The following is a 15,181-nucleotide window of genomic DNA, read 5'->3' as shown; positions in this document are numbered from 1 at the left end:
AGGTTAGTTCACCCATCATGCTCATCTCGAACTTCTTGGCCATGATCTCTCCGAATTCTGAATTTAGCTTTTCATCGACGGATCCACAAATAATATCATCAACATATAGTTGAGCAAGAATGATGTGAGATCCTGAATGTTTGATGACCAAAGTGTTGTCAATATTTTCTTGTTTGTATCTACTTTCAAGAAGGTAGCTCGTCAATGTGTCATACCGTGCTCTAGATGCCTGCTTTAAACCATAGACAACTTTATCAAGACGATACACATGATTTAGAAACTCTTCACTGTCAAACCCTGGTGGTTGCTTTAGAAAAAATTCTTCTTGAAGATCTCTATGTAATAAGGTAGTCTTGACGTCCATTTTATAGACTTTGAAGCTCTTGAAGTAAGAAAAGGCAAGAAACAATTGAATTGCTTCAAGTCTAGCAACATGAGTAAATGTTTCATCATAGTCTAACGCTTCGAGCTGACATAAAACTTGGGCCATAAGTCTAGCTTTATTTCTTATTACAATCCCATCTTCATCCATTTTGTTCCCGAATACCCAGTGAGTGCCAATGATAGTATTTCCTTGAGGTTTGGGAACAAGAGTCCACACACGATAACATTCAAATTCATTCAACTAATCCTGCATAGCCTTGATCCAGTCAACTTCTTTCAAGGCATCAACGACATTCTTTGGTTCAATCATTGAGGCCGAGTTTACAAACATGTAGAAGTTGTTGCTGACTTTGCTACGAGTAAGAATCACAGAGTTTACATCTCCAATGATTTGAGATTCAAGCTGATCTCGAATAATTCTTGGATTAGAACTTTCATTTGAATTACTTAGAGCAGATTCTTCCTGATTGGATGGTTCAACTTCTTAAGGGATGACAAGTTGATCTTTAGAGACAGGTTGTGAGCTAATGAATTGATCAACACCGGGAACAATAGGCTCAACGTCATTTGGCAAGAAATCAATAATAGGGTATGAAGGAATGTAGGTAAGTTCATTCAATATTGATGAGGGGTGATCAACTCGATCATGAATGAATGAGTATTCATCGAAAGTGACATGAGTTGTTTCCTCATCAGTTTGCCTTGAAATATTGAATACCCTGAAAGCTTTGGATACACTGGAATAAGCCAGAAACACTCCTTCATCAGCTTTAGCTTCAAACTTTGAGCACTAATATCTTTGATTTAAGATGTAACAAACACATCCAAACACATGAAAATAAGAGATGTTTGGTTTCCTTCCCTTCAGTAGCTCATAAGCATTATTACCATGTAACTTAATAATGATGGACTGGTTTTGGGTATAACACGTTGTATTGATAGATTCAACCCAAAATGACAGAGAAAGGACAACTTCAACGACCATAGTTCTTCCAGCTTCAATGAGGGTTATGTTTCTTCTCTCTGCAATACCATTTTGTGAGGGAGTTCTAACAGCAAAGAAGTTCTAAGAAATTCCCGAGATTGAGCATAAGTCTTATAGAGAGGATTTTCTAAATTCAGTTCCATGATCACTACGTAACTGTCTGAATTTGTGATCATAGAGAACTTCCCATTGCTTGATGAGAGAAATGATTTCATCGGCGACATGAATCTTCTTTCTTAAAAAGTCTACCCATGTAAATCTTGAAAATTCATCCATAATTACAAGAATATATTTCTTACTAGCTCTTGACTTAACCAGAACTGGTCCAAAAAGATCCATGTGAAGAAGATGGAGAGGCTTGATAATGGAAGAGCAGGACTTTGGTTTGAAGAAGGACTTAGTTTTCTTTCCATTTTTCACATGTTGAGCACAACTTATCCTTGATAAACTGCATCTTAGGAATTCCTCTTACAAGCTGATCCCCTGATATCTTTGATATGTTCTTGAAATTCAAATGCGATGGCCTCTTGTGCCACAACCAATTTAGAAGAGACTAAACATGAGAAAAAAGCAACGACAAAGAGAGTTGTCAGCATAAAACATATTCAAAACATAAATGTCATTTTGTTGGATTGCATTTAGAATAATGTCGTTCTTTAGATCAACAACCTTTCCATCTCTTTTGTTAAAGAGGACTTCATAGCCAGCATCACACAGTTGGCTGATTGAAATGAGATTATGCTGAAGACCTTTGACATAAGAATCATCCTTGAAAACAATAGAATTGCACTTAATGGATCTATATCCCTTTATAGCTCCATTGTCATTATCTCTATATGTAACAGTCGGACCATCCTTCTTTATGAAATCTTCCAGGAGAGACTTGAATCCTGCCATATGTCTTGAGCAACCATTGTCTAAATACCAAATATGTTCTTTACCCTGAAACTAAAATATAAAATAAGACCTGAAAAAAATACACACACGATATACAATGACTCGTTTTGCAATGGGTCACTCAATAAAAGATATTATAACAATCATCAGGGAGACAGTTCAATGAGATTCCCTTTTTGATCCACTTATCATTACGAGTCATGATGTTGTCAGCACGAACAAAGTTCTTTTCAAAAGTGCACTCGCTGACTTTGTGAGAACCATCGCCATGTCGATAACAAACTTTGATTCCAAGATTCTTTCCTTTAACAATATAGTTGATTTCTTTTCAACTGTTAAATCCAAAGAACTTTGACAATTTGATTTAAGAGTTCTTTTTTTAGTTATGGAACAAGGAATGTCATCGATGGTATGCTCATATGATACCTTGTCACGAGTCTCATGAATAATTGAAGAGTCATCGGAAGTAGAGGACTTTGATTGATCTTCAGGTTTAGAATTGCTAACGAAGCACTGAGGAAAAATGCTAAGAATTTCGTTTACCGAATGAACTTCACCATTACATATAGAGAATTTTAGCAAAATCTTAGTGGAGGGAAGAACATACTCATGGTTAGAAGGTTGATGAGAGGGATCGAGAGCAGATAATTGAGAAACACATTTGGTGATACCATTAGAATCAGTGGAGCAATAAGTATCAATTAAAGTTTGATTTATAAAATAAGAACCCACAAATCTATTCTTAAAATTTTATTTTAAACAGTTAGCTTTATAGAAGTTTTATTTAGTCTCAATAACTTTGGTTAAAGAAACAACACCTTCTCTATTACCTCCAAGAATTTTCTCACACTGATCTGGAATCTGAACATTAATAATTCTTGTGACATTAATGTGAGAAGAGGCCCAAGTTTTCAAAATGAGTTGAATGCATCTAGCATGATCAACAACTTTTTATTTTTCAGAGATACATATGTTTTCCTTTTTTAATACAGAAAGAGATTTTTCAAAAAAGAAGTTTTTATTTTAGTTTCTTTAACTCAAAGCTGAGAGAAGATCATTCTTTATTTTAGACCAATAAATCAAAATGTAAGTGATCAATCATATAATCTTTTTCGATGTTTTCAACATAAGAGTAGTTAACGATATTTTTTACCTGATATGCTAATGTAGCGTCCTATTCTATCTTAAGGTCTACAATGGTGTGGGAAGGATCAGCGTCAAGAGTCCCAACATTGTCAATTGAAGTGTCAGCGTGAGATTCAATGATCTGCGCCATGAGACACTTACCTTCATCTTCTGAGGACCTTTCTTTTTCAAGAGTAGATGATAGTGTAATCATCATCTCTTGAGTGATTGAACAGTTTTGGACCAAATGATAGACATAATAAGGGAGTGAGTTTCCAATAACAATTATCGCCTTTACATCGAGATTCAACACCCTTTTCTTTTCCTTGTTATATCCAGGCACAAAATTCCCTTCAACTTACTACCAGATGCGCCATCATTGGATGATTGATTCATATCCGCAGCAAGACCTTTGTTGATGATGTCGAGCATATCAAAGTCCATGAACTCGAGAGCTTCCATGGCCTTTGATTTCCAAGCAGAGAAGTTGTGTTTATCAAACAAAGGGATCTTATTGCAGACGATTGATTTTGGATTGAAAGAGGTCAAAATGATTACTTGAGTGTATTAAAAACGTGCTCTGATACCAATTGAAGGTTTGTATCGATCAAATACACTATAAGTATAAAGAACAAAATTAAACTAATCTAAGAAAAAAAAGAACAGAAAGTAAATAACATAGGGAGTTCTCAAAATTGTCTTTCACCAAGAATGAGTTTGTCTTCACCAAGAAGACGGTTTGTCACAAAGACGGTCACCAAGACAAACTCTACATAAGGGTTTACCCTGATGTAGATTATAGACTAATCTATATAAGTATATCCCTTGATTAAAGGGATTGCATCTAATCTATACTAAGAACCGATCCTCATCACAATGATATCGTATCTACCATCTATTCTATACTTATCTATATCACTACCTAATATAAAAAATATTACATAAAATAACTATACTAAGCGTTGATGTTGATGGACTTGATATGTTAACACTGACGGTGATGTAGACACTGACGCTGACACTGACAGATAGTGTGTAGAGTGTTTGACTCATCAGATCATAAGATGTGACCTTACAAAATTGGTCCCATAAAAAGTATTTCTGAAGAATTTTTTTTCATTGATTATTAAAACTTGGGATGTCATAACTGATACAAAACATAAGCATAAACGTAATCATTACAAGCCTTACAATAACTCATTTCATTAATGGCCTATAATCCTTAAATCTCTCGGTGGATAGTACCTCCGTACCACTACTTGTGATACAAATAAATTGAGTAGGTCAGGCTTGGGAGTTTAGTGAGCACATAGGGTCTTCAACCTGCAATATTTTAATTATATATTTTTTCACAATAACAATTAATCCCGATTACCCATTCCCGTTAGTTTTACTCTCTGCCCCTAAGATGTTAAACTCAAAAGACCTACCCTAAGGGTCTTTGTGAGTAGACAATGCTACTTTGGGGATTCGATAGTAATATGTGTCAATAAGTCAACCATGAGGGAGATAGAGTACCCAAACGAACAACTTTCCTTTTTCATGGAAAGTATGATCATAAACACATACAGGTGGTGAAGCAGCTAGTGTTCCACCGGACTACTGAGAATAGTCAGCGGTCGTCACCTATACTTTGTTAGATGACTAGTATTGATAATACAATGTGTGACCTCTCGTAATTGTTTTATTTTCCCCAAAACCCTTTACTACCCAACCTATTATTTTATCTTTCCCAAAACCCTTCATTACCCAATGCAGATATGATAAAGTAATTTATATAAATAAAAACATATCATATTATAGCAAAAATATCAAGTACATAGATAACAAGTACATATATCATTTTATAGATACTTCATATCTATGTGTAAGCTGAAAGTAACTATGCACTCACTTGTTAAACTGGATGACTGGTGATTTGGGCAGAGCTTCGGCTAACACCTTGACTTTTCCCCTTGATGTGACGTAGGTATGATTATTACTAAGTCTTAGTCTGATATTCTCTATGACTAATGAAAGCCTTGATTCCTCATCAATCCAAATGTCTACATTAAGATCTATCAAGTAAGGAACAACTAGGTAGGATCATATCAGAGGTAGGGTCCGTTTGGTATACAAAGTATACTGTTTGGAAATCCCACTTTAAACACCTCACTAAATCCACAATATACATCATCTCTGTAAGTAGAATCAATGATAAATTTTATTATAGGTTCATAATAATGACTATGACTATAATTAAAAGTTACACGTGAATCAAATAAGTGTAGCTTAACTTACAGAGTTTTTAGAGAAAACTAGGAAATTGCGCGGACAAAATCTCAATCTGAAATCTCTATATCTCAAGACGCTTCAGGGCATCGCTAAAGTAGCCGAAAGCTAGTATCAGGGGAGTTCCAGAGGATTTGTGTGGGAATAGTGTGAGGAGAATGCTGGAAATCAAAGGTATTTATAGGCTAAAAAGCAGTGCATGCCGCGCACCCTGACTATGCACACCGCACAAATTGTCAGAAGAGGCGACATGGAATCTTCTAAGTGGTGACACGTGTCGAATTCTTGTGGAATGTTAGATGCACATCGTGCATGCGGTCGGCGCGCGCGACTGCGCGCAAAGAATTCTTATATCCTTAAAAATTCATATCTTCTTCGTACGAGCTCCGTTTTCGACTCATTTTATATCCACACGTAGCTATCGATGATATCTACAACTTTCATTTAGACTATGTCGACTAATTTTGACTTTATTTTTAAAGTTATATTTTTAACAAGCTTAAAATGTTAAAATCCGTTAAAAATTCATAATTCTCTCATATGATATTAGTTCTCGACTGTCTTTATATCGATAGATAGGTATTGACTAGATCTTCAACTCTCATTTAGATTGTTTTTCCTAATAATCGAACGATTTTCAATTTCGGTTTATGAGCCGTATACTGCTACACTGAAACTTTGAAAAATCGTAACTTCCTTTCACGAAGTCAGATTTGAATGTTTTCTATATTCATGTTCTCGGTTTAACGACTACTATGACTTTCAAATAAATTATTTTCCCTAAATAATCTTCTATTGAAAATACATTTTTATCGTCGTGACGAGTAAATATCATATTATTCTTTAATCGTCTAGCCATATCTTGTGAGCGTTACAATTATCTCCCCTTAGGATGATTACGTCCCGGAATCATCAGCAAAACATGACTTTGAATAATGATTACGTACGTTACCTTTCCATCCTAGATAATAATCGTAACTCTTATATACTTCCCAATGAGTATTAGACCCTTAGACTTCTTAGTTGCGGATGATGCTCAAGCTTGCATCCGCCCTTCCTTCTAAATTCGATCTTTATCGGAGACTCCTGCTCCTTCTAGAATAGACTTAACCTAAGATAAGATCTTTAAGAATTCGACCGAAAAAAGAAATGGAAGGGCACCTCATTATGACCTCATGAGGTAAGGCAAATATATCCACCAGATTGAAGGCATTCGAGAAATCCACAAAAAGCATTGCAAGAGACCCATCATCATGACGTGCACTCAACACCCTATTGACACTATGAAGGACAACTTTAATGCCACCCGACACACCTACTCCAAATTGAAGGTCATTAAGGTATCGTGCCATTTTTTACCAACGCCTTTCATAGAAATCTTTGAAACCAAATGCCTCCATACAGTGCCCACAACAATGTGATGGATTCCATTGTCAGGTTTTACGAGCGGAGTAAGAGGTGCAAACGTTAAAAATTCTGCCAGACACGACGAACATCTTCCCCTAGCCAAAGATTAACCACTACGGTGATGTCATGCAAGAGATATGTGGCTATAGCAGACCCCTCCCCACATAGAGCATCCAAAATGTGTTGAGCTCTCAAGTTGTCTCTCCCACATGAAGTTCCTTTAGGAAACGACTTAATGTAACCATGGACATTGTCAGTCACTACTATAAAAGGAGGCTCATAATAAGTGGTGCTTGACATGGATGAGGGTGGTTTGTATGGATGCTTAGCCTCTAAAGCTTTGATGGTATCACTTCCATATGAAGCAACACCCGAGGAGCATAACACTTTCTCTAATGTTGTAAAATGCCCATCTGCAACCGTACGAAGACATTACCTGATGTTGGTGTTGTCCTTTGTTCTGTCCTCCTGAAGGTGATCTGCTCCTTGACCCGATGAGCCAAGACATGCATTGTCGAACATATTCTCAACTAGTGTGACAATATCGTCCTCTTCCCCCATGTAGTTAAAGTGGTCAATATACAACGATTTTGTAAGGATTTCCTGTCCCCATACCTACTTTCCTGTCTATTCTTAGGCCTGAACACCTGTAAAGTGCATCGGGGAAGAAATAATAGCCTAACCCATGATTCAACAGACTCGGGGTGAGCGACCACCTTGTTAAGAACTGCTTACAACGTCTGAGAGAAAACCATACGACGACTATGAGGGATACTTTTGACGGTCATAATAGGTTCCTTGAAAACACGATCAAGCACCTCAACATCCAAAGGAACTACTCTTTGTTGTTCTCGTAGTCGTCTTTGTTGAGAATCTGTATGTGATTTATAAGGTTCGTCGTATCATTGCAAAAATTATTGTGTATTTTGTTTGTTTTGAATGATAAACAGGAAGTCATATTGTTTTTCTATTAGAATATCATTAGATATTGGCTACTAATTAAAAATACTTATGCCGTTGTTGGACCTTGGACCTGACAATCATTCCTAATAAATAAAGAACTTTTTTGCCACATGACATGCTCTCCTTCAATTTGATAAATGTTAATTTATGGTAATTTTAAATTATTTTTTTTTCCACATGTCATTTCATGAGTTTTCCTATTTTATTAAATTTCATATAATATTTTAATATAATAATTGCAATAAATATAGTAATAAATGGATATCAATTTCATTAATGAGCTTACATTCTAATTTCAAAAATTTTAAATTAAAGTTTATTCGTTTATTTTGTTTATTTATTTAAATTATTTGTTTAAATTTAAAAGATAAAAAACATTTTAATTTTAATAACTCATTATTTTTTTTATTTTCTTATAAATTCAAACTTTTCAATTATTTATATATTCATATTTAACTTTTTTTTTTTAAATTAACCTATGTAATACATAGGTCTCACAACTAGTATCAAAATAAAAAAACAAAAAAACTATAAAATATAATACATCTTCTATTTTAGAGTGTTTAAATCTAAAATGATAATGAATGGAACCAATTGGAAGTGCAAATCACGCAAGTGAAGCCAGAAATGGACCACACTACGTTGATCTATCTTGCAAAATTTGGTTGTTATAATTCCAAAAAATATTCATTCTTGTACATTTATATATATATATATATATATATATATATATATATATATATATATAATTTCAGTTAATATACTTTGCAAATTGGATTACAAATTTGGTTGTTATAATTCCAAAAAAAAAATCATATATATATATATATATATATATATATATATATATATATATATATATATATATTGTCTGTTTTTCTCAAATGACAGATGGTCTAATTATATGTCATTAGATTTTTATCTAAACATTCTTTCTATCAGCAAACCATTTTAAAGGTTGTATTTATTTGATTATACGAGAGAAGATGCACTAAATTCTTAGAGTGACAAAGTGGTCTAAAATCGAAAAAAAAGCATATATTCTAAGGCATGTATGCAAATATCGAAACTTAAGGGTCACATTTAATTTACATGATCAAAAGTCATCGGTCGTCCTGTATAGAAGGATCTAGAATAACCTCCCGTCAACAAACCCTAACTCCACGGGTCATTATATATATATATCCTTTCCGCCTCCTCTCCCGATCTACTCCATCATCAAGTTCTCACTGCCTAACATTCAAAATCTCTTTCTTCTCTTCTGCGATTTTTTGTTTATTAAGTAAACCTGTCAATGGGGGACACAGAGACGTTTGCCTTTCAGGCAGAGATCAACCAGTTGTTGAGTCTTATCATCAACACCTTTTACAGCAACAAGGAGATCTTTCTCCGTGAGCTCATCAGTAACTCATCCGATGTAAGTCTTCCTCTCGCTTTTGTTTCCTGATTACATTAGTGGATCGTTTATCTATGGCCTTTTAACTTGTCCGATCTCATTGCTATGTTGTTAATTTTATTTGTGAGTTTTTTTTCCCAAGCTTTATGTATGTTCTGTCTCTTTGTATCCGTTGAACATAGGTTGTGATTTAAACTAATATGATTCGACAATTAAACTGTTTATTGATTTTCATAGATCTATTATGCTAATTGTGCTTTTCTCGTAGCTGTCTGTTATCTGTGCTAAAATGTACCGGAGGTTGTAGGTTGTTGTTAATATACCATATGACTACTTCAACTACCTAGCAAAGTGTTGTATAAGTTATAACCTAGCAAAGTGTTGTATAAGTTATAACCTTGTCTAAGAAGGTGCTAAGCTTCGTTTAATTTACCTGACGGTTTTCAATTCCTTTGTTTCTGGTGGCTTTTGTAACAGAAAAACTTTATTAATCTATATCAGTCAATTATCAAATTTGGATGGAGTAAGTTAGTAGAAGAAAAATCATGTCCAGTAACTACCCAATAATATAGCCTAATAAGTAATTTGATTACTCTCGATTGCTAAGTATTTTTACAATTGTCTACATTTCTAGATGTCAACGTGTATGTTTGCAGTATTTAGGTTCAAATAAGTTTCTTCTTTATTGTATTTGAAGTGTATGGTCTCCGTGTTTATATACGTGTATGTCTATGTCTTTCTTCATGCAATTTTGTCATCTGCATTCTAATTTGGATGTTATTCTTGTTATGACCATTTCTTAAAAATGTAACCTAACATCGAACATTTTTTTAGGCTCTGGACAAGATTCGCTTTGAGAGCTTGACTGATAAGAGTAAACTAGATGGGCAGCCTGAGCTTTTCATCCATATTATCCCTGACAAAGCTTCAAACACATTGACCATCATTGATAGCGGAGTTGGAATGACCAAGGCTGGTGAGTAATTTTATAATCCAAACACTACCCGTCTCTTTATAATCTGTTTAACTTTTATAAAACTCTCTTGTAACAATTTTCAATTACAATCTCAGATTTGGTGAACAATTTGGGTACCATCGCAAGATCCGGAACCAAAGAGTTCATGGAAGCTATCACTGCCGGCGCTGATGTCAGCATGATTGGACAATTCGGTGTTGGTTTCTACTCTGCTTACTTGGTTGCTGACAAAGTTGTTGTCACAACAAAGCACAATGATGATGAGCAGTATGTCTGGGAGTCCCAAGCCGGAGGGTCATTCACAGTGACTCGTGATACTTCTGGTGAAGTCCTTGGAAGAGGGACTAAAATGACACTTTACTTGAAAGAAGATCAGCTAGAATACCTTGAAGAGCGCAGGCTTAAAGATCTGATCAAGAAACACTCAGAGTTCATCAGCTACCCAATCTCTCTATGGGTTGAGAAGACTACAGAAAAAGAAATCTCTGATGATGAAGACGAAGAAGAGAAGAAGGATGAGGAAGGCAAGGTTGAGGAAGTTGATGAAGAGAAGGAGAAGGAAGAGAAGAAGAAGAAGACAATCAAGGAAGTGTCTCATGAATGGTCTTTGGTCAACAAGCAGAAACCAATCTGGATGAGGAAGCCAGAAGAGATTACAAAGGAAGAGTATGCTGCTTTTTACAAGAGTCTGACAAACGACTGGGAGGAGCATTTGAATGTGAAGCACTTTTCAGTTGAAGGTCAACTGGAATTCAAAGCCATTCTTTTTGTTCCCAAAAGAGCACCTTTCGATCTCTTTGACACCAAAAAGAAGCCAAACAACATCAAGCTTTATGTTCGTCGTGTCTTCATCATGGACAACTGTGAAGAGCTGATTCCGGAGTATTTGAGTTTCGTAAAGGGAATTGTTGATTCCGAAGATCTTCCTCTTAACATCTCCAGAGAGATGTTGCAACAAAACAAGATCTTGAAGGTGATCCGCAAGAATTTGGTGAAGAAGTGTGTGGAGCTTTTCCAGGAGATTGCTGAGAACAAGGAAGATTATGCCAAGTTCTACGAGGCTTTCTCGAAGAATTTGAAGCTTGGAATCCATGAGGATTCTACAAACAAAACCAAGTTGGCTGAATTACTTCGTTACCATTCTACCAAAAGTGGAGATGAGATGACAAGCTTGAAGGACTATGTTACCAGAATGAAGGAGGGGCAAAGTGACATTTACTACATCACAGGTGAAAGCAAGAAGGCAGTGGAGAACTCTCCATTCCTTGAGAAGCTGAAGAAGAAGGGGATTGAGGTTTTGTACATGGTGGATGCCATTGATGAGTATGCAGTTGGTCAGTTGAAGGAGTTTGAGGGGAAGAAGCTTGTTTCAGCAACCAAAGAAGGTCTGAAACTTGATGAGAGTGAAGACGAGAAACAGAAGCAGGATGCATTGAAGGAGAAGTTTGAAGGTCTTTGCAAGGTGATAAAGGATGTGTTGGGAGACAAGGTGGAGAAGGTGGTTGTTTCAGATCGTGTGGTGGATTCTCCATGCTGTTTGGTGACAGGTGAATACGGGTGGACAGCAAACATGGAGAGAATCATGAAGGCTCAGGCTTTGAGGGATTCAAGCATGGCTGGATACATGTCAAGCAAGAAGACAATGGAGATCAACCCTGAGAACTCCATCATGGAGGAGTTGAGGAAGAGAGCTGAGGCTGATAAGAATGACAAGTCAGTGAAAGATTTGGTGCTTTTGCTGTTTGAGACTTCGTTGTTGACATCAGGATTCAGTCTGGATGAGCCAAACACGTTTGGAAACAGGATTCACAGGATGTTGAAGCTTGGTTTGAGCATTGATGAGGACACTGTTGATGGTGATGCAGACATCCCTGCCCTTGAGGAGGCTGATGTCGATGCTGAGAGCAAGATGGAAGAGGTCGACTAATTTCCCAAATTAACAAAACCTTCTTCTTACCTTACTTTGCTTTCTTTATAAACTTCCCCTAGTTTTTTTTTTTTGTTATCTCAAAACTACTTTTTTTTAATGCTTTTGAACAAGACATGTTATCGGGTTTTTTTTGTTTTATTTTTATGAATCATGAATTTAGTTTATCTATCTATTATACATACTAAAAAGACCATTTGGTATGATTGATTGGCTTGGCTTCATTTACACGTATCCTCATCTCCTGAGTAGAAGAGAGCTTTGTAGTCGTGATGATGTATGTCCCTGTCAAATAACATAGTGCTTAGTAAAAGTGAAAAAGAGAAGGAAGGCAAATTGGTTTTTGTCTAAAAGTAAAAAACTTGAGACGAGAGAGACATTGAAGTCTCTTGTTTTTCAAGAGAGAAGATGTGTAAGAAGTAGGAATCATGTTTCTCCATTCTCGGTGGTGAATCTTTCATTCTTTCCATCATGTTGTGTTTGAGCTTCCTCAAACGTGAACAAAGAAAAATCTGTCTGTACCCACCCACCCGTTTAAGAAACGAAAATTATTCATGTTGATGGAGTTACTATTAACTAAATTAGGAAACGAAAATTAATCAAAATAACATTCCTCAAACGTGAACAAAGAAAAATCTCTCTTTCTCTCTCTGAACAATGTTAGTAGAAAACACAAGAAGCAAATCTTAATTAATATACCGAAAAACATAAATTCAGTCTATACATTTAAACAATGCCAACTGAAACTTTTCCTGCATTCCAATATAATCTAAACTTATATAGATAATTAATAAATATTTTCCAATATAAATGAAATGTAATAATTAATGAATTTTTCCAATATAAATTAAACTTATAAAACAAAGACACCTCATTGTTGTTAATTCGAATTCAATTGCTGGCATTCGAGATTGATTAACTTGCATTAAAACTCAAAACTGTCTAGCTATCAATTGCTGGATCATGAAGCAACGGCAGGTGATTGTTTACTCAATTCTAGATCACAGGAGTAGAGAAATAACACATAAAATTTGATCATCTCCTATTGTTGTTGAATCGAAATCACAGACGTTGCTGTGGAATCAAAATCACAATACAAGATCCAAGATTTATGATCTAACTTGATTTCACATTGGTGATCTGTTTCAATTTAGAAAATCATAAAATTTGATCATCTCCTGTTGCTGTTGAATCGAAATCACAGACGATTTCTGTTAGTACACAAACAATGCAAGATTGAATGGTAATAAAGATCACAATACAAGATCCATCCAATTTGATTTCACATTGGAGAAATCATATTTTGGGGTATATTCTATCGTTATAGAAAATCATAAAGAATAGAGTTGAAGCAATTCATACCTTATGGTACCGAAATCAGGAATGGAATGGTACACTGGGCACGAGGGAGTTATAGAAAGAACATATGATGATGGGGATGGAGAGAACATGCATGTGAGTGGCCTTCTTGTCTGATTTATTTTCTTGTGCCAGATCCATCTATCTGCCAAATGGCCCAAGAAAGCACTACACTTGGACTTTCGCTACACCATGTGCCCAATGCCCACAGCACAATCAATATGATTTTGCTTTTTTTTTTAATCAATAAAAAGTTATGTTATAGACTTGAGTTTTGTGGGTTTAGTATAAGAAAAGGAAAAACTGGATTAAAATAGGAGTAGTTCTTTTTAAGAAAAAAAAAAAGAAAAAATAGATTAAAATTATAGTATACTAGAACGTATATATTGGTTTTTGTCTGGATTATTATTTTTTCTTTCTAAAATAAATCTTGCAATTTTTTTATTTTTAATTTATTTTTCAATTTGGCTTTTTCTAATAGGTTTACCAGTTATCTGGAACCGGTAAAAAAAACTTTGAAAAAATCCTCATTTTTTTCTTCATATTTGACAATGTATTTTTTGTTAGAATCATTTTCAATCTTAGAAGTGATTTCATCCATAACTATGCCATTATATTTTTTCAAGACTCAATTTTTGTTTTTATTTGAATTTTTTTTCCTATGTTCTTAGGCCGGAGGGAGTTGCCCTCACTAGGGACTCTCCTCCAGCTCGCTAAAGGTTGCCAAACCCATTCCCTTGAAACGCGCTAAAGAAGTCACAAAAAATGGCTCGCCAAAGATATAACGAGAGGGAAGAGAGAAAGAAGGAAAGGGAAATGACTTTGATTGGCTTGTTTCTTTTTCTTTTTTATTATTATTTTTTTTCCAAAATAAAAATAAGATAACATTTGATGCTACCACTCCCCATCTTTTACAACTTGGATGCTACCATTTTTTCCATCCTATGTGGCTTCAAAAAAATCTTATGTGGTAACATGCTAAGCATGCTACCACTTCCTACAACCTTATTGTTCAAAATGAAGTCCAACTTTTGTTGGAAAAATGAATATTAAAACTTATTTGTAGGATGTTGTAGATTGTAGCTGGTAAAGAAGAATGGTCTAAGTTGACTAGTATCTTAGGGGATGTTTGTTGTTTGCTGACCGAGTCAGAGTCTGACACCGGGTCTGAAACTCTAACTGAAACCTTATCACAAGTGGACTAACATGCTCAGGGACCATATATCGACTAAAGAAGTTGGCTTACAACAATTCGTCAAACAGAGTTACAGACGGGGTCGATGGAATATGAAGTTGACATTGGCAGAATGGCACATAGCAATAAGGGGAAAGGGCATTGCTCCTACTTTGGCATGAGGATAAAGATAAAGCTTTGTATAGCGAGTTTGTTTTTAAGCCTATGCAACTCTTGCAAGCTAGGAAGTTAAATGGGCATGCACCCTCTTTAATTTGAGATTTATGGATAAAATTGCGATGCTTTATAATGCTTCT

The 15,181-nt window shown here is 35.3% G+C and overlaps 1 protein-coding gene across 1 annotated transcript; it reads left to right on the top strand.

Annotated features, from left to right (window-relative positions):
* The first annotated feature begins 9,220 nt into the window (after positions 1-9,220).
* LOC145136533 (heat shock cognate protein 80) lies at positions 9,221-12,498 on the top strand. Its single transcript, XM_079070657.1, has 3 exons — positions 9,221-9,449; positions 10,263-10,404; positions 10,500-12,498. The coding sequence occupies exons 1-3, from the start codon at positions 9,327-9,329 to the stop codon at positions 12,329-12,331; spliced, it is 2,097 nt and encodes a 698-aa protein (XP_078926783.1). The 5' UTR covers positions 9,221-9,326; the 3' UTR covers positions 12,332-12,498.
* Positions 12,499-15,181: the final 2,683 nt, after the last annotated feature.

The sequence above is a fragment of the Lactuca virosa genome, chromosome 9 (genome assembly GCF_052849685.1).
Source record: "Lactuca virosa cultivar CGN04683 chromosome 9, Lactuca_virosa_CGN04683_v6, whole genome shotgun sequence".
NCBI lineage: Eukaryota > Viridiplantae > Streptophyta > Magnoliopsida > Asterales > Asteraceae > Lactuca > Lactuca virosa.
This window is presented reverse-complemented; position numbering and strand designations above follow the sequence as displayed.